The 23,225-nt window shown below is 38.2% G+C and overlaps 1 protein-coding gene across 4 annotated transcripts in view; it reads left to right on the forward strand.

The window, feature by feature from the left end:
- Reph (Regulator of eph expression) overlaps window positions 1–23,225 on the forward strand; it is a 124,808-nt gene that overhangs the window by 91,243 nt on the left and 10,340 nt on the right. For 2 of the 4 annotated variants that reach the window (XM_069308740.1, XM_045760677.2), the window contains exons 2-4: window positions 1,802–1,994; window positions 12,661–13,170; window positions 13,506–13,840. In XM_069308740.1, coding sequence (XP_069164841.1) covers window positions 12,669–13,170; window positions 13,506–13,840 — 837 coding nt within the window. In that variant the 5' untranslated portion in view covers window positions 1,802–1,994; window positions 12,661–12,668. The remainder of the gene's footprint in view (window positions 1–1,801; window positions 1,995–12,660; window positions 13,171–13,505; window positions 13,841–23,225) is intronic. The other 2 variants (XM_069308741.1, XM_045760676.2) reach the window with 1 other exon arrangement.

The following is a 23,225-nucleotide window of genomic DNA, read 5'->3' on the forward strand; positions in this document are numbered from 1 at the left end:
GGCACTCCTTGGAGGAATAAATCTAGTTTCCTCTTGAAAATGTCCACGGTTGTTCCGGCAATATTTCTTATGCTTGCTGGGAGGACGTTGAACAACCGCGGACCTCTGATGTTTATACAGTGTTCTCTGATTGTGCCTATGGCACCTCTGCTCTTCATTGGTTCTATTCTACATTTTCTTCCATGTCATTCACTCCAGTACGTTGTTATTTTACTGTGTAGATTTGGTACTTGGCCCTCCAGTATCTTCCAGGTGTATATTATTTGATATCTCTCTTGTCTTCTTTCTAGTGAGTACATTTGGAGGGCTTTGAGACGATCCCAATAATTTAGGTGCTTTATTGCGTCTATGCGTGCCGTATATGTTCTCTGTATTCCCTCTATTTCAGCAATCTCTCCTGCTCTGAAGGGGGAAGTGAGTACAGTACTGAGCAGTACTCAAGACGGGACAACACAAGTGACTTGAAGAGTACAACCATTGTGATGGGATCCCTGGATTTGAAAGTTCTCGTAATCCATCCTATCATTTTTCTGGCTGTCGCAATATTTGCTTGGTTATGCTCCTTAAACGTTAGGTCGTCAGACATTATTATTCCCAAATCCATTACATGCTGTTTTCCTACTATGGGTACATTTGATTGTGTTTTGTACTCTGTATTATGTTTAAGGTCCTCATTTTTACCGTACCTGAGTACCTGGAATTTATCACTGTTAAACATCATGTTATTTTCTGATGCCCAGTCGAAAACTTTATTAATATCAGCTTGAAGTTTTTCAATGTCCTCAGCCGAGGTAATTTTCATACTGATTTTTGTGTCATCTGCAAAGGATGATACGAAGCTGTGACTTGTATTTTTGTCTATATCTGATATGAGAATAAGGAAAAGCAGCGGTGCAAGGACTGTACCCTGAGGTACAGAGCTTTTCACTGCACTTGTACTAGATTTTATATGGTTGACAGTTACTCGCTGAGTCCTGTTTGACAGAAAACTGAGTATCCAGCGTCCTACTTTACCGGTTATTCCCATTGACTTCATTTTGTGTGCTATCACGCCATGGTCACATTTATCGAAAGCCTTTGCGAAGTCCGTGTATATCACATCAGCATTCTGTTTCTCTTCTAATGCCTCAGTGACATTGTCGTAGTGCTCAAGTAGCTGTGAGAGGCACGATTTTCCCGCTCGAAATCCATGTTGGCCTGGGTTGTGAAGGTCATTGGTCTCCATGAAATTGGTGACCTGACTCCTAATCACTCTCTCAAATACTTTTATGATGTGCGATGTTAGTGCAACTGGTCTATAATTTTTTGCCAATGCTTTGCTCCCTCCCTTGTGTAGAGGGGCTATGTCTGCTACTTTAAGTGCATCTGGTATCTCCCCCGTGTCCAAGCTCTTCCTCCACACTATACTGAGTGCCTGTGCTACCGGCACTTTGCATTTCTTTATAAATATTGAATTCCATGAGTCTGGACCTGGGGCCGAGTGTAATTCAACATTGAGATGTTGTCTCAATTTTTTGACTGAAGGTGGAAATCAAGGAATTTTGTTTTAATGTACAGGTTGGCAGTCTCAATTTTTTGACTGAAGGGGGAAATCAAGGAATTTGTTTTAATGTACAGGTTGGCAGTCTCAATTTTTTTGACTGAAGGTGGAAATCAATGAATTTTGTTTTAATGTGCAGGTTGGCAGTCTCAATTTTTTGACTGAAGGGGGGAATCAAGGAATTTTGTTTTAATGTGCAGGTTGGCAGTCTCAATTTTTTTGACTGAAGGTGGAATCAATGAATTTTGTTTTAATGTGCAGGTTGGCAGTGAGGACCGTGACTCTGGCACCGAGTCTGATGACGAGCAGCCTTACGACGACCCCGAGCCCGAGCCTGGTATGTCCTGCTCCATGTCAACCCTCAACACTGTGATTCCCGCAACCATGATCCTGCACCAAGAACCCCACTGCAGCATTCCTGGTTATGAGCACAACATCTTCCTTCCCTAGTGAGGTGATCGGTGATTCTGAACCTTTGTTGGATGGTGCATAAGGCTCATTATCTGAGAATAAGCCTGGATAATGAACACTGTTGCAGCCATTACTCAGGAGCATAATACCTGATTATTTCACTTTGCTCTTTGGATTGGCTGATCATTTGTATATTGTAAGGTGATGCATGTTTTTTAGTTGCTTGATTAGTAAGTCGACTGATTTACTTTGTGCCTGAAACCCAATATATTTAACTTACATATATAAATATCTGAATGTTATTATGTGTACACATTTTCAAAGTAGGTATACAGCTTTTAGTGTACTAAATTAACTTCAATATTGAGTTTACTTTGTTGTGAAAATGCTATGATTACACTACTTGCATAACATGAATCGTATGTACAGTATTCAAAAGTTTAATTCGAATCAAGGAACAGTGTATTCAGTGTAATAGTTCTCATGTGCGCGTGAGCATAGAAATCATGAGTGAATAATGAATATAAAGTACCGGTACATATTGTATAATGTATATAATGACCACTGATCATGTGGGCTAGGTGTTGGATAAATATTGTACATCAATAGATGCTAATTAGGATGGATATCTGAAATAAACTGCAAACATAAAATGCAATAAATGCAGTTCTTTACGTACCAGTACACTACATCTGAAGTGGTTGACTAGAGAATGTTGAATAGTGAAGGTGCATTACAAAATTTGTTAATTACTAGTATACAAATTCTTTAGCAATTTTGAAATCATCTTGAATAAAATTGAAGGTAGAGATTGACAAATAATCAGTTTAAGTTATGAAACTAAGGCATATGAATTATAATAATTCTACTAAGTTCTGTAAAGATTACGATGTTACTACCTTGCGATGGTTCCGGGGATCAATGTCCTTGTGGCCCAGGTATATTTGCTGCCTGTACAGTGTTATAAATAATACATAACATTACAATTCATATTAAATGAAAATTGATTGAGTGAAAACAAAGTTGAATCGGAAGTGGGGCTGCTGAACAAAGAATAATAACCGTACAGTAATGTGTTATTTATAAGTATTACAAAGGATCTGATTACACTGATTTCATAATAAGTATTTCTATGTTTTATAAAGTCACTAATCACAGGCAGCATTTTAGGCATACTTGATATTAATGTGCATTTTTGTCATTTAATTTTTGGGGTTGCCGAGTACACCTAATACTGTACTCAAGTACTGTGCTGTAGAACAGAAGGGATTGCTTAGTCGTGCAGTTTCCAAAATACCGAGGGATTAGACTCTAAAATTTCATCATTATAAACAAAACCGAGGAATGAATGTGAGAATAAGTGTAAAGGGATATCGGTTGCTTAAAATAAACTACAATTCAGGGATCATGTGCATTGAGTAAATAAAATATTATTTTTGTACAGCATAACATTATAAAAGTTGCATGGAAGTCCATCGCTAAATGTATTAGTTGTTAAGTTGTTTAAGCTTCCCAATCACTCGCTTCTGCTGTGCATGTTTCTCAGCTTTTTGCTGTTGTATAGCCCCATTTAATGTATTTTATTCCCTTTTTCCCATCTGCTATTCTTATCAAACAGCATCATACATCCCTGTTTTTCTTACGTATGGTAACATACATAAAAACAATTGAATTAGTTTGTATTTGCTTATACTGTATGCTCAATATACTGTATTAGTTACTAAATACAGTATGCTCTTAGGCTTCAGTGTATTTATTCTGCTTCTGCTTCCTCCTTGCATGCAATTTTTCTGGTGACATTTGTCCAATCAGCTTAACCCATCCATGGTATAATTATCTTGTCCTTTGTGGACTTATCCAATCCACAGTGTAATTATCTCATCCTTTGTTCAATTATCCGAGTCAGTGTAAATAAGTGCTGGTATCTCGTCCTTTGTGATATTATTCCAGCTGTTGTGTAAGTATTCCATTCATTGTTTAAATCTCTCACCCTTTTGTGATATTATCCTTAATTATCTCATCCTTCATGCAAGCGATGAGTCACAATAACGTGGCTAAAGTATGTTGACCAGACCACACACTAGAAGGTGAAGGGACGACGACGTTTCGGTCCGTCCTGGACCATTCTCTCACAATCGACTTGAGAATGGTCCAGGACAGACCGAAATGTCGTCGTCCCTTCACCTTCTAGTGTGTGGTCTGGTCAACATACCTCATCCTTCATAATAATCACACCATGGGTGGGATAATATCTCATCCTTTTTTAAATTATCCCATCCATGGTGTCATTAAATTTGAATAGTCACTTCATACTTGCAAATTATACTTCAACCTTTTGTATTCTTGTTAGTACCTGTACAGTATTATGTTTAGTTTACGCGGAGGTAAATCTTTTGGCTGCGTCAAAAGATTTTTCAGCCTTTTCCCTAGGCTGAAAGTGGTCAGAATGCAGCCAGATGTTTGAAATTTTGATATTCACTATCCTAGTAAGAATAGAATCTTTCTTGCTGTGCCATTAAAATAAATACAAATATAAATGTTCCCAGTAAAAAAATATTTTAGATTTCTTTTTGTTTTAGATACTCTTTTCTGATAGAACATATGGCCCAAGTGACTTAAAAGTATGGTGTACTGTATTTTATTTTCTTTAGTTTTCTCCATTTTATTATGCTTCTATAATGAAAAAGTGTAAGCTCTTTTCCTATACTGTATACAGTACCTCATAAATATTAATTTAAAAAGATTTTTAGATACTGTAGTATGTATAAAAAAGATAGTTTTGAATCATTATATACAAAAAAGGTTCAGGTAACTTTGTGCTGCAGTAGGCTACATGTGTTCCAAATGGATAAAATTGCTTCATGATTACAACAAATACGAATATTTACCATGCAGTGTTATGCATTTTGGTCACATAAATTTCACCCAAAATGAATTTTGACCTTTTTTTCTGCACTGATTTGTTTTGTTTTACCAATGATTGTGTTGTTTAATCTTGTTTTTACACTAATTAGAAATTAGAATACACCTTTGTAACACCTGTGTTTGTCACAGTATCTTATTCTGGTAGTAGGCATCCATCAGTCTTAGGAGACTATGGAGTTGCGCTCTAGTTGTCGATCTGGAGTGGCCTCACCAGGGCGCATAAAGACCGTAAACTTTGCATTCTACATCAGATAAATGTAACTACAGTAGAAAGAAATCACAAATGAGACAGTAATGACACTATATTGAATGCAAAGGAGACTGGGTGCAATTTAATCTCTAAACTGTGCACCTATGTAAGCAGGAAGCATTGAGGTGCACATGAGTAGAGATAGTTAACAAATGTAATAGTACAAAAATACAGCTTATGGTAATTTAAGCACAGGAGGAAATTGCAGAAAGTGGTTGAAGCAGTCCGTGCATAGGGTTGAAGGGAGGTGTTGCTCACGTGGCCCCACAAAGTGAGGCGATTTGATGAAATATCTATGCCCGAGTTGACCACCGAGCGCTGTCGGATCTTGGATAAATAGTCTCACGCCTACCAAGATTTTTGTACAGTCATGTGGTCTAGTAGTTTAGGTACCAGGTATGCCAAGGTGCATAGTGCTCCTGGCTGTCTGGGTTCAAATCCTTCTGGGGTGTGGAGTTTTCAGTTTTTATATATATATATATATATATATATATATATATAAGCCTATACTTGCATAAACCACAAGTGAAGATAAACAATCTTTGGACAACACCCACCAGTGGGACTCGAACCCAGAAAGCACAACTACCTTCCAGTAGCTGGCATAACTAGTATGCTTTAACCCACTACGCCATCAGACCTTACAAAAAGAAGTAGATAGTTCGAGATATATATATCTCAAACATCTCTACCTCCCGAAGGCACCAGATGAGTGAGGGGTCAGTCTGCAATTTTCGTCAAGCCACTGTCAATGTGAGAGAACTCGTGTCCAGCTTATAAGCCTATACTTGCATAAACCACAAGTGAAGATAAACAATCTTTGGACAACACCCACCAGTGGGACTCGAACCCAGAAAGCACAACTACCTTCCAGTAGCTGGCATAACTAGTATGCTTTAACCCACTACGCCATCAGACCTTACAAAAAGAAGTAGATAGTTCGAGATATATATATCTCAAACATCTCTACCTCCCGAAGGCACCAGATGAGTGAGGGGTCAGTCTGCAATTTTCGTCAAGCCACTGTCAATGTGAGAGAACTCGTGTCCAGCTTATAAGCCTATACTTGCATAAACCACAAGTGAAGATAAACAATCTTTGGACAACACCCACCAGTGGGACTCGAACCCAGAAAGCACAACTACCTTCCAGTAGCTGGCATAACTAGTATGCTTTAACCCACTACGCCATCAGACCTTACAAAAAGAAGTAGATAGTTCGAGATATATATATCTCAAACATCTCTACCTCCCGAAGGCACCAGATGAGTGAGGGGTCAGTCTGCAATTTTCGTCAAGCCACTGTCAATGTGAGAGAACTCGTGTCCAGCTTATAAGCCTATACTTGCATAAACCACAAGTGAAGATAAACAATCTTTGGACAACACCCACCAGTGGGACTCGAACCCAGAAAGCACAACTACCTTCCAGTAGCTGGCATAACTAGTATGCTTTAACCCACTACGCCATCAGACCTTACAAAAAGAAGTAGATAGTTCGAGATATATATATCTCAAACATCTCTACCTCCCGAAGGCACCAGATGAGTGAGGGGTCAGTCTGCAATTTTCGTCAAGCCACTGTCAATGTGAGAGAACTCGTGTCCAGCTTATAAGCCTATACTTGCATAAACCACAAGTGAAGATAAACAATCTTTGGACAACACCCACCAGTGGGACTCGAACCCAGAAAGCACAACTACCTTCCAGTAGCTGGCATAACTAGTATGCTTTAACCCACTACGCCATCAGACCTTACAAAAAGAAGTAGATAGTTCGAGATATATATATCTCAAACATCTCTACCTCCCGAAGGCACCAGATGAGTGAGGGGTCAGTCTGCAATTTTCGTCAAGCCACTGTCAATGTGAGAGAACTCGTGTCCAGCTTATAAGCCTATACTTGCATAAACCACAAGTGAAGATAAACAATCTTTGGACAACACCCACCAGTGGGACTCGAACCCAGAAAGCACAACTACCTTCCAGTAGCTGGCATAACTAGTATGCTTTAACCCACTACGCCATCAGACCTTACAAAAAGAAGTAGATAGTTCGAGATATATATATCTCAAACATCTCTACCTCCCGAAGGCACCAGATGAGTGAGGGGTCAGTCTGCAATTTTCGTCAAGCCACTGTCAATGTGAGAGAACTCGTGTCCAGCTTATAAGCCTATACTTGCATAAACCACAAGTGAAGATAAACAATCTTTGGACAACACCCACCAGTGGGACTCGAACCCAGAAAGCACAACTACCTTCCAGTAGCTGGCATAACTAGTATGCTTTAACCCACTACGCCATCAGACCTTACAAAAAGAAGTAGATAGTTCGAGATATATATATCTCAAACATCTCTACCTCCCGAAGGCACCAGATGAGTGAGGGGTCAGTCTGCAATTTTCGTCAAGCCACTGTCAATGTGAGAGAACTCAACTCACATTGAGAGGACGAAAATTGCAGACTGACCCCTCACTCATCTGGTGCCTTCGGGAGGTAGAGATGTTTGAGATATATATATCTCGAACTATCTACTTCTTTTTGTAAGGTCTGATGGCGTAGTGGGTTAAAGCATACTAGTTATGCCAGCTACTGGAAGGTAGTTGTGCTTTCTGGGTTCGAGTCCCACTGGTGGGTGTTGTCCAAAGATTGTTTATCTTCACTTGTGGTTTATGCAAGTATAGGCTTATAAGCTGGACACGAGTTCTCTCACATTGACAGTGGCTTGACGAAAATTGCAGACTGACCCCTCACTCATCTGGTGCCTTCGGGAGGTAGAGATGTTTGAGATATATATATCTCGAACTATCTACTTCTTTTTGTAAGGTCTGATGGCGTAGTGGGTTAAAGCATACTAGTTATGCCAGCTACTGGAAGGTAGTTGTGCTTTCTGGGTTCGAGTCCCACTGGTGGGTGTTGTCCAAAGATTGTTTATCTTCACTTGTGGTTTATGCAAGTATAGGCTTATAAGCTGGACACGAGTTCTCTCACATTGACAGTGGCTTGACGAAAATTGCAGACTGACCCCTCACTCATCTGGTGCCTTCGGGAGGTAGAGATGTTTGAGATATATATATCTCGAACTATCTACTTCTTTTTGTAAGGTCTGATGGCGTAGTGGGTTAAAGCATACTAGTTATGCCAGCTACTGGAAGGTAGTTGTGCTTTCTGGGTTCGAGTCCCACTGGTGGGTGTTGTCCAAAGATTGTTTATCTTCACTTGTGGTTTATGCAAGTATAGGCTTATAAGCTGGACACGAGTTCTCTCACATTGACAGTGGCTTGACGAAAATTGCAGACTGACCCCTCACTCATCTGGTGCCTTCGGGAGGTAGAGATGTTTGAGATATATATATCTCGAACTATCTACTTCTTTTTGTAAGGTCTGATGGCGTAGTGGGTTAAAGCATACTAGTTATGCCAGCTACTGGAAGGTAGTTGTGCTTTCTGGGTTCGAGTCCCACTGGTGGGTGTTGTCCAAAGATTGTTTATCTTCACTTGTGGTTTATGCAAGTATAGGCTTATAAGCTGGACACGAGTTCTCTCACATTGACAGTGGCTTGACGAAAATTGCAGACTGACCCCTCACTCATCTGGTGCCTTCGGGAGGTAGAGATGTTTGAGATATATATATCTCGAACTATCTACTTCTTTTTGTAAGGTCTGATGGCGTAGTGGGTTAAAGCATACTAGTTATGCCAGCTACTGGAAGGTAGTTGTGCTTTCTGGGTTCGAGTCCCACTGGTGGGTGTTGTCCAAAGATTGTTTATCTTCACTTGTGGTTTATGCAAGTATAGGCTTATAAGCTGGACACGAGTTCTCTCACATTGACAGTGGCTTGACGAAAATTGCAGACTGACCCCTCACTCATCTGGTGCCTTCGGGAGGTAGAGATGTTTGAGATATATATATCTCGAACTATCTACTTCTTTTTGTAAGGTCTGATGGCGTAGTGGGTTAAAGCATACTAGTTATGCCAGCTACTGGAAGGTAGTTGTGCTTTCTGGGTTCGAGTCCCACTGGTGGGTGTTGTCCAAAGATTGTTTATCTTCACTTGTGGTTTATGCAAGTATAGGCTTATAAGCTGGACACGAGTTCTCTCACATTGACAGTGGCTTGACGAAAATTGCAGACTGACCCCTCACTCATCTGGTGCCTTCGGGAGGTAGAGATGTTTGAGATATATATATCTCGAACTATCTACTTCTTTTTGTAAGGTCTGATGGCGTAGTGGGTTAAAGCATACTAGTTATGCCAGCTACTGGAAGGTAGTTGTGCTTTCTGGGTTCGAGTCCCACTGGTGGGTGTTGTCCAAAGATTGTTTATCTTCACTTGTGGTTTATGCAAGTATAGGCTTATAAGCTGGACACGAGTTCTCTCACATTGACAGTGGCTTGACGAAAATTGCAGACTGACCCCTCACTCATCTGGTGCCTTCGGGAGGTAGAGATGTTTGAGATATATATATCTCGAACTATCTACTTCTTTTTGTAAGGTCTGATGGCGTAGTGGGTTAAAGCATACTAGTTATGCCAGCTACTGGAAGGTAGTTGTGCTTTCTGGGTTCGAGTCCCACTGGTGGGTGTTGTCCAAAGATTGTTTATCTTCACTTGTGGTTTATGCAAGTATAGGCTTATAAGCTGGACACGAGTTCTCTCACATTGACAGTGGCTTGACGAAAATTGCAGACTGACCCCTCACTCATCTGGTGCCTTCGGGAGGTAGAGATGTTTGAGATATATATATCTCGAACTATCTACTTCTTTTTGTAAGGTCTGATGGCGTAGTGGGTTAAAGCATACTAGTTATGCCAGCTACTGGAAGGTAGTTGTGCTTTCTGGGTTCGAGTCCCACTGGTGGGTGTTGTCCAAAGATTGTTTATCTTCACTTGTGGTTTATGCAAGTATAGGCTTATAAGCTGGACACGAGTTCTCTCACATTGACAGTGGCTTGACGAAAATTGCAGACTGACCCCTCACTCATCTGGTGCCTTCGGGAGGTAGAGATGTTTGAGATATATATATCTCGAACTATCTACTTCTTTTTGTAAGGTCTGATGGCGTAGTGGGTTAAAGCATACTAGTTATGCCAGCTACTGGAAGGTAGTTGTGCTTTCTGGGTTCGAGTCCCACTGGTGGGTGTTGTCCAAAGATTGTTTATCTTCACTTGTGGTTTATGCAAGTATAGGCTTATAAGCTGGACACGAGTTCTCTCACATTGACAGTGGCTTGACGAAAATTGCAGACTGACCCCTCACTCATCTGGTGCCTTCGGGAGGTAGAGATGTTTGAGATATATATATCTCGAACTATCTACTTCTTTTTGTAAGGTCTGATGGCGTAGTGGGTTAAAGCATACTAGTTATGCCAGCTACTGGAAGGTAGTTGTGCTTTCTGGGTTCGAGTCCCACTGGTGGGTGTTGTCCAAAGATTGTTTATATATATATATATATATATATATATATATATATATATATATATATATATATATATATATATATATATATATATATATATATATATATATATATATAATATGCATGCAATTGACGATCACTAAACACTGATCATTTGTATGCGGAAAATCCACAGAGAAATGGGAAAGAGAGATGAACGTTTTGGCCGATCTGGGCCTTTGTCAACACCTGACTCAGTCAGGTGTTGTCAGGTGAGAACACCTGACTGACAAGTCAGGTGTTCTCACCTGACGTTGACAAAGGGTGTTGATAAAGGCCCAGATCGGCCGAAACGTTCATCTCTCTTTCCCATTTCTCTGTGGATTTTCCGCATATATATATTAAACCAACTATTTTGAAAACATGAGAACATATAGACTGTATACTGTGTTTCGATCCGAACCCGGGATCCTCTTCAGCAGTGAGCAAGAATGATGACTGATGCTGCTTTTATGGCATCAAGTCAGGTGTCCTGGGCAGAGGTGTATACAGTAGGTAATAACTAGGTATGCATTGGGTAATAACCTCCTTGTTACATAATCTCTCAACAGCTCTGGTAACCACTGCCCTGAGGAGATATTACAATTTGGATTATTGTTCATAAGAGTAGATTGTATTATTTTTCTTTTTAGGCCACAGTGTTGGGTATAAATTATACAAGAATTATCCCATATAATTTTGTGATCAGTCTCACATGTTTATATAAAGCTGAGCTTTCTTGCCCATATCTAACAGACCACTGGTGTTCAGTTATGCGAGTTTTTAGATTCCTGCCTGTTTGGCCATAATAAACTTTATTACAGCACAATTTATTATCACCACAAGGAATCCTATAAACTCTAACCCACTCAGCTCTATCTATCAGGGAGCCGGTCGGCCGAGCGGACAGCATGCTGGACTTGTGATCCTGTGGTCCCGGGTTCGATCCCGGGCGCCGGCGAGAAACAATGGGCAGAGTTTCTTTCACCCTATGCCCCCTGTTACCTAGCAGTAAAATAGGTACCTGGGAGTTAGTCAGCTGTCCCGGGCTGCTTCCTGGGGGTGGAGGCCTGGTCGAGGACCGGGCCGCGGGGACACTAAAGCCCCGAAATCATCTCAAGATAACCTCAAGATCTTTCTTCTGATAAATGTTTAATAATTCATTTCCATCTTTATTTCGGTAACTGAAAAGGAATAATTTTTTTCCCATTCGGCTGATGTTCTTAGCGATGTACTCTAAGTTGGAGCTACGTACATGGAATGACCAAGCTGTTCGTAATAGTAATCTCCTGCTGCCTGGATCGAATATATCATCGAATATGCAGTTATATAACCAGTGATGAATATTTGTCAGTCTGGTAGTAATTTCCTTTGGCAACTTTTAAGGCTTCACCCAGGAACCAGCTGGGGTATACTTGTACTACTTTATTGAGTTGAGTGGATAATTTATTAATTTCAGTGTTTAACCACTGAGGATTACAGATTCGCAATGCTCTTACGAAAAGACCCGATGCAACACTACTTTTTACATTTTTTGCATGATTGTTGAAGTAATGTTGATAGTTAACTGTCTCCATTACTTCAGCAATCTTGTGTTCATACTGGTGGGAGACCGATGATGGGAGCCGGTCGGCTGAGTGGACAGCACACTGGACTTGTGATCTTGTGGTCCCGGGTTCGATCCCAGGCGCCGGCGAGAAACAATGGGCAGAGTTTCTTTCACCCTATGCCCCTGTTACCTAGCAGTAAAATAGGTACCTGGATGTTAGACAGCTGTCACGGGCTGCTTCCTGGGGGTGGAGGCCTGGTCGAGGACCGGGTTGCAGGTACACTAAAAAAATGCCCTGAAGTCATCTCAAGATAATCTCAAGAAGATACTGTACTTAGTTGTATGGGATTATAAGAGTGATCATTAATTAGCCAAGGAAGAAGAATGTTTATATTAAGAAATTTTTCTGTAATCAAATGGGTAAAACAATATTCAAAATCTCGTTTTTACTCTCTCTAATAGTACTGTATATTTAGGCTGTAATAGCAAACTCTTTAACATGTAACAAATAACAGTGGCTCAATCATGTTACCATTCTGCTTTTTTTTAACAGGCAGCGAAATGTCGAGCGAGGTGTCTAGTGGGTGCAGCGTGAGATCACGCCCCACAAGCCAGACCAGCACCGACACGCTCACCTGTGATGACCTCCCAATGGCTGGCGATGCACCCGACATGCCCCCACCATCTACCATCCCTCCCTCTGCTGGCCCTTCATCTACAGGTCCCTATCACCATCCACATCTTCATCATCACCACCATCATCACCACCATCACCTACATCACAGTCATCACCCACACCCTGCGAGGAGGGCACGCACACCACGTCACCCACATCCATCTCTACGAACCCCAGACCCACCTAGAGAGTCACCTGCCTTAGAGTCCCCTATTGAACCCTTCTTGGATTCTGCATTTGTAAGTGACTGTGATGCATGTGATCCTGTTGAGCACCATTCATCTGAAGAAGAGCTGGAAACACTCACAGGTTCTTGGTCTCGGGAAACAGGGCCCCCAGAGAAGCGAAAATGGTCACAAGTAGCCAGGCTCTCTCTAACAGACTCAGGTAAACATATAATCATAACGTGTATATTTAAGATCAAGAATACTTTTTTTCTGGCATTTCACAGTAACATTGCATTAGTTAACAAAATTAGGAACTGCTTTTAGGCTGTTTTCTAGGAGAGGACTGTTATAAGTACAGTATTGTCTGATAAAAATTAACTAATATGATAGAATATTACTTATGTAGTACAAATACAGTATATTTTCAGATTTTAAACCACCACAGAATCCTATTTTCAACTGTATCATGAACAAATACTGGTACAGTAGTTTGTATTAAGATTTCATTTTCTGTTTATACATTTTTTTTATTTTTTTTATTACTTAAATTTTCAGGAAGCAGTGACGAGGAAGTATGCGTATTGACCACTGGGTCACGCCCACCCGTCCAGTTCAGAACCTCCCCACCCCTTGAGGCTCACAAGCCCTTACGCTCTGTCTCTCCACCCACCAAGATGCTCAGCCTAGCGAGCAGTGGGAGGGAGGGCTTATTGTCTTCAGGTGGAGCAGGAGAGACTAGTGGGTCACCAGGGGGTGCTGGTTGTAGTGAGGGTGGGACTCCCAGGGCGGAGGGGGGCGCTAGGGCAGCATCCCCTCGCAAGAGACACAGGCACACGCCTCGCCCTCACCAGATGCACCGCCCATGTCTAGACTTTGAGAAAATGCAACAGGTAATCATCAATACTAAACTTGGTTAAATCTGTTGTGATTACATGTTAAAAGATAATTTTCCTGATTGTGTGTGTTTACTCTGGTATCCAGTGAAGAACATGCATGCAGTTTAATAATTTTTTAGCTTTATTTTGAGAAAACTTGGCTTTTTATATTCAATACATACCGGTATATGATTTTTATATGTGATAGGAAAATGTTTAGTTACATCTGATTTAAAATTTGGAAAAATAAAAATAGGCATCTGTGCTTTCAAAGAAAATTCACACAAAAAATTTGTGGCTTATCAATGAAAATGTATTACATAGGAATGCTGTAATAAAATAGGACACTTCTGAGGAACTCATTTTTGTCACAATAGAAAGTATAAATTCAGTCATCAAAATTATGGCAGCATGTTATTGCAACATACTGTACAGTATTGTATTTTGGATCGAATATATCATCGAATATGCAGTCATATAACCAGTGATGAATATTTGTTCGTAAGTTAGTTGATTGATTAATGACATTCTAGGCTATATCTGCCTATAGGTACTCCCATAAATGTAAATATTTTCGACATTGATCGTAAAACATAAGTCTGATAACTGTACAGTATTAACAACTTAGATAACCACCAGGTTTTAGGATGTTCACTCTGCTCTGTAATATGTGTGTGTGTTATGGCCGAAGTGAACACGTGTGAGTTAATTCTCTTGTACTCATCTAGTGATATAACATAAATTTTGTTTTTCCTTGAAATGAAATGCACAAAATTTATGTTTATTTCAGTGTTTAGTTAGGTACTGGTATATTAAAATACTTTCCATTATTGTTTGCTTGAACCGCTGATGATGTGTTCAAGAACGTGTGAGTGCTCAGTCTGTGTGTGTGTAATTACCTAAGTGTAGTTACAGGATGAGAACTCCGCTTGTGGTGTCCCGTTTTCCCAGCACTCTTTGTCATATAATTCTTTGAAAGTACAGTAATGCTGGTTTTGGCCTCCACCACCTTTTCACCTAACTTGTTCCAACCGTCTACCACTCTATTTACAAAAGTGAATTTTCTTATATTACTTTGGCAACTTTGTTTAGTTAGTTTAAATCTATGACTTCTTGTTCTCGAAGTTCCAGGTCTCAGGAAGTCTTCCCTATCAATTTTATTGGTTCCTGTTACTATCTTGTACAGTTCGTAGTGATCATAGTGCCTCTTTTTCTTCTATCTTCTAGTTGTGGCATATTAATGCCTCTAACCTCGCCTCGTAGCTCTTGTTCTTCAGTTCTGGGAGCCACTCAGTGAGCACATGTGTGTGTGTAATTTCTAAGTGTAATTACTTAAGTGTAGTTATAAGATAAGAGCTATGCTCATGGTGTCTTGTCTTTTCAATAATCTTTGTCATATGCTGCTTTGAAAATATCTATGGTTTTGGCATCCACCACTTTCTCATTTGATCTAACGTTCTACAAATCTGTTCGCAAAAAGAGAACTTTTATATATTTTTTCAGCACCTTTGATCCCTTAACTTGAACTTATGGCCTCATGTTCTTGAAGCTGCAGGTTTAAAAAATGTACTTGACTATTTTATTGATTTTTGTTATTATCTTATATGTAGTGATCATATCACATCTGTATTCCAGCTTTAGCATCTTTAACACTTCTAGCCTCTCCTTTGTAGCTATTGTTTTTCATTTCTTGAAGCCATTTAGTAGCATGTCTTTGCACCCTTTGCAAGATACAACCATCATAACCATAACTGGAATATGCAGTGGTTGTATGATGCAAGGGCATCATACAACCACTGCATAATCCAGTTAAGGTCTCATGAAAGTTGTGATTAATTTCTTTAGTACTGTATTTCTCCATCCATGTATTTAAATGTGGGTCTGAAGTTGGAAAGTATAGCATATGCTTCTTGCATAATGTTTTTTATGTGGTCTTTAAGTGACAGTTTACTATCCAGAGCCACCCTTAGATCTCTTTCTTTGTCTCTGTCCAAGTTCTTTAATGTCTTTTCACATACAGCGGAACCACGGTTTACGAATGCCCCACTTTACAAATTTTTCAGTTTACAAGCTCAATTTCCTTGCAAAATTCAGCTTAGTTTACTGGCCTTGCCTCACTTGACGAGTTTGTTGATACACGTGTGGGTCGACCGAGCACGTGGTTCCTGGTGGCAAGGGCGAGGCATGCTTCAGTTTACCAGTGCCTCCCGCCTAGCGATGATCGCACTTGAATTCTTTGTAAAGAATTTAATTTTTGTCTGTATTTTGGCTTCTGAACATACCATAAAAGTAATTATTATATATCATGTCATGGGTCCCAAGAAAGTCAGTGGTAAGGTTCAACCTATGAAAACAAATCTGAGAATGAGGATAGAGGAAACACAAGAGATCATTCATAGTGAGACAATGTGATGTCTCACTACAGACAAGTGTTAAAACGTAGGCAAAAACAAGTGTTTATAGACAGATTCTTAGTAAGACAAGCAAGCAGTGAGCCACAATCAGGTCCTAGTGGTATGCCTGCAAAACGTAAGAGAGAGAGAGAGAGAGTACCCTAGAAATGTCATTACAGCCTGATGTTATAATGGAAGGGGGACTTCCTTTCCAAATACTAATACCTCTCCCCCCCCCTCTCACCATCTTCCATACGCCAACAAGAGTCATCAATAAAGGTAAGATATAACTTGTACATAATGTAGTACAAAATATTTGTAGTATTATGTATGAAATGTATTTTTAAGTTAATATTTTTGGGAGTGTGGAATGGATTAATTAAATTTACATTATTTCTTATGGGAAAATTCATTTCGGTTTACGAATTTTTAGTTTACGAACCAGCTCTGGGAACAGATTAAATTCATAAACAAAGGTACCACTGTACTGTAATTTGTAAGTTGTGTCCTATTTTCTCCTGTTCCACATTCCATAATGTGGCATTTATTCACATTATATTCTATCTGCCAAGTGTCGCTCCATATGCTTATTATGCCCAGGTTTTATTGAAGGGCATAACTATCATCGAAGTTTCTTATCTTTTCTAGTAGCTTGGCATCTTCAGCAAACATGTTCATATAATTCTGTATTTCTTCTGGTATATCGTTCATATAGACAATGTAACGTTTGTGTGGTGCGCATATCTCAAGAAGCACATCAATAAACTGAAAAGATTCAAAGATATGCAAATGAATGGCTTCTGGAACTGAAAAACAGGAGCTTAAAGGAGAGGCTAAAGGTGTTAAATATCCCAAAGTTAGAAGATAGAAGAAAAAAAAGAGGCAATGTAATCACTACTCACAAAGTAGCAACAGGAATTGACAAAATTAACAAAGACGAATTTTTGAAACCTGCAACTTCAAGAACAAGAGGTCATAGATTCATTCTAAGAAAACCATAGCTGCCCCCCCCCCAAAAAAAAATTAGAACGTTCTCTTTTTGCAAAAAGAGTGGTAGACAGTTGGAACAAGTGAGAAGGTAGTCGAGGCCAAAACCATCAGTACAGTACTTTCAAATCGTCATATGAAAAGGAGTACTGGGAAGACGGGACACCACGAGTGTAACTCTCACCTTTTAACTACACTTAAGTAATTACCTGTGATATATATATATATATATATATACTGTATTATATATATATATATATATATATATATATATATATATATATATATATAAATATATATATATATGTCGTACCTAGTAGCCAGAACGCACTTCCATGCCTACTATTCAAGGCCCGATTTGCTTAATAAGCCAAGTTTTCATGAATTAATATATTTTCTCTAATTTTTTTCTTATGAAATTATAAAGCTACCCATTTCATTGCGTATGAGGTCAATTTTTTTTTATTGGAGTTAAAATTAATGTAGATATATGACCGAACCTAACCAACCCTACCTAACCTAACCTAACCTATCTTTATAGGTTAGGTTAGGTTAGGTAGCCGAAAACGTTAGGTTAGGTTAGGTTAGGTAGGTTAGGTAGTCGAAAAACAATTAATTCATGAAAACTTGGCTTATTAGGCAAATCGGGTCTTGAATAGTAGGCATAGAAGTGCGTTCTGGCTGCTAGGTACGACATATATATAAATATGATGCTTTCAGACATTTTCTCTTGTTGATTGAGTTTGTCCTTATATATATATATATATATATATATATATATATATATATATATATATATATATATATATATATATATATATATATAATATATATATATATATGTCGTACCTAGTAGCCAGAACGCACTTCTCAGCCTACTATGCAAGGCCCGATTTGCCTAATAAGCCAAGTTTTCATGAATTAATGTTTTTTCGACGACCTAACCTACCTAACCTAACCTAACCTAACTTTTTTGGCTACCTAACCTAACCTAACCTATAAAGATAGGTTAGGTTAGGTTAGGTAGGGTTGGTTAGGTTCGGTCATATATCTATGTTAATTTTAACTCCAATAAAAAAAAATTGACCTCATACATAATGAAATGAGTAGCTCTATCATTTCATAAGAAAAAAAAAATATAGAAAGTATATTAATTCAGGAAGAATTGGCTTATTAGGCAAATCGGGCCTTGCATATTAGGCTGAGAAGTGCGTTCTGGCTACTAGGTACGACACATATATATATATATATATATATATATATATATATATGCAGAATAACCACATATGAAAAATAGAAAATGCTTAACGCGTTTTCGGCTAATTCGCCTTCATCAGAGCAAAGTAGAATCAAAAATTGATTCTACTTTGCTCTGATGAAGGCGAATTAGCCGAAAACGCGTTAAGCATTTTCTATTTTTCATATGTGGTTATTCTGCATACTTGGATCAGTGTTTTTGTGATCATTGTTGCATATATATATATATATATATATATATATATATATATATATATATATATATATATATATATATATATATATATGTCGTACCTAGTAGCCAGAACGCACTTCTCAGCCTACTATACAAGGCCCGATTTGCCTAATAAGCCAAGTTTTCATGAATTAATGTTTTTTCGACTACCTAACCTACCTAACCTAACCTAACCTAACTTTTTCGGCTACCTAACCGAACCTAACCTATAAAGATAGGTTAGGTTAGGTTAGGTAGGTATGGTTAGGTTCGGTCATATATCTATGTTAATTTTAACTCCAATAAAAAAAAATTTACCTCATTCATAATGAAATGGGTAGCTTTATCATTTCATAAGAAAAAAATTTGAGGAAATATATTAATTCAGGAAAACTTGGCTTATTAGGCAAATTGGGCCTTGCATAGTAGTCCAAAAAGTGCGTTCTGGCTACTAGGTACGACATATATATATATATACACATACATACATACATACTTACATACACATACACACAGTATATAAACGTGCCGAGTCTTTCATAAATATGACGCTTTCAGACATTTTCTCTTGTTGATTGAGTTTGTCCTTATACAGATACAGTACTATACATGATAAGGATATTTTTTTTAGTTTCAGGCAAAACTACGGTAACTGTAAAACATGACCTACACTAAATAATGCCAGTTATTTCTTGATTCTACCTAACATAGGGAAAACTATGCTAAAGTTAAAAATTCATATTGCAATAGTACATTAATATTATTAGGGTGTGAACTAACTACAAAGAAAATTAAAATTGCAAAATAGATTGGACTGTCAGGGTAGATGGGTCTTGCTTATTAGGCTTAGTAGTGCAAGCAAACATATTTCCAATGATCATTACAAGGGTATGAAAATTTCTATTTTATCATCAGATCTAAAGAACACTGATTAAAATAATTAAGCAAAATGATATACATTGCTAAATATCTATGGTAAAATAGCTAAACTGAAGCAAATATTTCAAAATACTGTATAAGTGTGGCAAAGTGTGAACTAAATGGTCGTAAATTAAGACAATACGAAGTAAATGAGAACAATTAAATGAAAAAACTGGAAGAATACAAAACCATTTTCATTAATGTTAACCATTTGAATTCCAAAGGGGAACATGGTGAAACCTGGATTGTCCTTTAATCACATAAACTAATTTCCATCAAATCATGTTTAGTTTTCTTATTTTTGTTAATCTTTGGTATTTGTATATGTTATTTATAATCATATATATATTATTAACATTTTGCTAAACTTTTACTTGACTATAAATTGTAGAAATGAGCTTCTTTGTGTGACGTAATTTTTCGAGGCATCCAGACCTATTATTTATTTACCATGTGTTTTCCTTGTATGTTAGTGTGCTATAGTCTCACATTACTCAAACAGTTTCTTAAAATTTTCTTCTGATACCTGTATATCTATTGTTTGCAAGTTACCTTACCTTATAGTTACCTTGAGATGATTTCGGGGCTCACAAGTCAAGCCTGGCCTCGGTCCAGGCTATGGGAGTAAAAGAACTCCCAGAACCCCATCAAGCAGGTATTGAGCAGGTAACATTCCCGCGGCCCGGTCCCCGACCATGCCTCCAAGTTGAAGCCATGTTGTTCGCAAAATGTAATATGTGTACATCAAGCAAGTGCTAGAGGGACTTCCTCACCATGAATAAGAAGGCCAAATTTTTAGAGAAACATGAACGTGGCTGGGGAAGCAAGTGACTGGTAGAGAAGTCTGCTGTTGGTACTGCTTGCTTGATACCTGCTTGATGGGGTTCTGGAAGTTCTTCTAATCCCCAAGCCTGGCCTGAGGCCAGGAATAACTTGTGAGAGCTTGGTCCACCAGGCTGTAGCTTGATGGAGCTTGCTCTACTTATTACTTGAGGCCTAATAGGTTTTTGGTTTCACTTAATGTCATTTCAATTAAAGTTGCAGTTTTGAGGAACCTAACTCCCAACATTGAATGAGGGGTAGATAGTATTAACCATGTACTAGTTCTCTGACATAAAAAAATCCTTGTCACCTATAAGTGTATTCAGTGCTGTATATGGACTCTCAGCTAAGCTAGAGTTACGTAAATAAATTACTTAGGAAAGTTGTGAAAACTTTGGAATTTAAATTGATTTACTTATTAATAAACAAAAGTAGAGTTTATGTATACAAATGAAAAGACAAAGTACAGTATTTTATTAGTATGCCACAGTTAACTAACTTTAAGCATTAAGAGTCCTGGGTATAATTCTGTATTTAAATTCAGCAACCTCTCAAATTAATAATGGCTCGTTTGTGACTGAATTTCCTGTTAATGGTATAGGCTCATCAATATTAATGTTGATGTTAACACACTTTCTTTACCCATAATGCTTCCAGTTTCCAAATACACAAAATTACAAAATATTGCTATTTTTTGTTTATATTTGAATAATCTAAATTTGATGATGTATAGGCAGTGCTAACTGTTGTCATGCGCCAAGTTTTTAAAACAATATAAGGTACGGTAAGATTTGTACGATAAAGTACAGTACATAGTAATTGTCATGTTCTAATCTTTATTTCATATACTGTACATTAAACACATACTGTAGATCACATCTGACTTGTGATAGATTTTTAATGCCAGCAGGTGGAATACTGTTAAGGTATATTAATAAGAAAGTAGCAAACTCCAAATTGAAATTGTTTAATAACTGTGGTGCAGTGGTGAGACCAGTTGGCTCACACCTGATTGTATCTGAGTTTGATTTCCTGGCAGGCTGAGGTTATTGGATGTATTTCCTTACACCTGATGCCTCTGTTCACCTAGCAGTAAATTGGTACCCGAGAGTTAGATTACTGCTGTTAGTTGCATCCTGGGGATGCTCAGTTGTTGGCCTACCTGATCAACCAGGCTGTGATTCATACATCAGACTGCAAGCAGCAGCATCCAACAGCCTGGTTGACCAGACGACCAACCGGGAGGCCTGGTCAGGGACCAGGCTACGGGAGCGTTAATCCCTGGAACTTCCACAAGGTAGCCACAAGGTAGCCACAAGGTAGGACACTGAAAAACCATACTCAATTAAATATCTGCATAAATTAAGGATATTTGAAGTTATGTTGCACTTTTTTTTTTTCAACCAGCATTATTATCCAAGCCTTGTACATTATGACAAAATTCCTTAGCAAGAATACAGATTTAATTGACCATCTTAGGTAAATATTTGCCATGTTTGGTCACTTGGTCACAGTTTTCTATATCTTAGCCATGGCAGATATTGAACTTAATGGATAGTTGCCTCTTAGATAATAGTGATGGTAAATTGGAGAATGGTCCTGTCATGGGCTGGTGTAGTGTGAACAGTGAATAATAATTAATAATTCAAGCAGCAGAGTTTGCAACATAGACTGTGTTCCAGATACCGTGTGTGCAATATGAGAATGTATGGAATGAAAGATTTTGTGTGTCATCAGGCCAATCCCTTTTTATTGACTTGAGTTCACAATAAATTAATAGATAATTAACTACTATATATTATAAAAAGTATCCATAGTGAAATTTCTTGAAGTTTAACCCTTAAATAGCTCAGTTGGTTAAAAAGACCTGCATCATGACATCATGATGAATATGACAAAAAATCATAAAACTAATATTAAAAAATATCACTTGGCAATTCAAGCAGTTAATAATGATAATGATTATCATTATTAACTTGAACGCATGAGCCATTAATCACTAAGAACTCTATTGACCCGACCAGGATTTGAACCCAAGCTGCCCAGTGTCACCTCTCGGCATACTGAGCACCATCCACTAGACCAGTGATTCAAGACAATCATTGGTCTAGTGGTTATGTACTCTGTACTCTGTACGCCAATGGGTGATCCTGGGTGGTGCGTGTTCGAATCCTCGTTGGGTCAATACAGTTCTCTAGTGATTATATATATATAAATATATATATATACATTCATATTTATTTATTTATTTGAATGGCCCGGTCCAAACTTTATAAATTCCATGAATTGCATAATTTTTTAATGGCTGTATTATTCTATAAATTTGATAAATCGGCTTTGTTAATGCAGCACTCACTTCTCAAATAGGAACATAAGACAAAACGATAAACATATATTTCAATAGTTCATATTGTGAGTAGTGACACTGGCCAGCTACATTAAGAATTAGTCTCCTATTTTAGGTAACAACTATTGATAGTTTAGAATTAACATGACAATTGATAGTTTTCGTTAGAATTGGCATCCAGAATTCAAATTCTGGATGCTAATTCTTTTTTTTCTCTTGATACTTTCAACATTACTTCATTCCAAACTTAATGGGGGGTAAAGCAAGTTCAGAATTATTATTATTATTATTATTATTATAACAGTTATTAGTATACAATTAACAACTAAATTCTTTATCTTACACTGAATGACCCAAAGCGAATCAAGACTGACATAATACATGAATGCATGAATACAGTACGGTATTAAGTTTGAGACCATTTTCAGTCATTTTCTTCATTCACCCGTATATTTATTT

Source organism: Procambarus clarkii, chromosome 63 (assembly GCF_040958095.1).
Source record: "Procambarus clarkii isolate CNS0578487 chromosome 63, FALCON_Pclarkii_2.0, whole genome shotgun sequence".
In the NCBI taxonomy this organism is placed as follows: domain Eukaryota; kingdom Metazoa; phylum Arthropoda; class Malacostraca; order Decapoda; family Cambaridae; genus Procambarus; species Procambarus clarkii.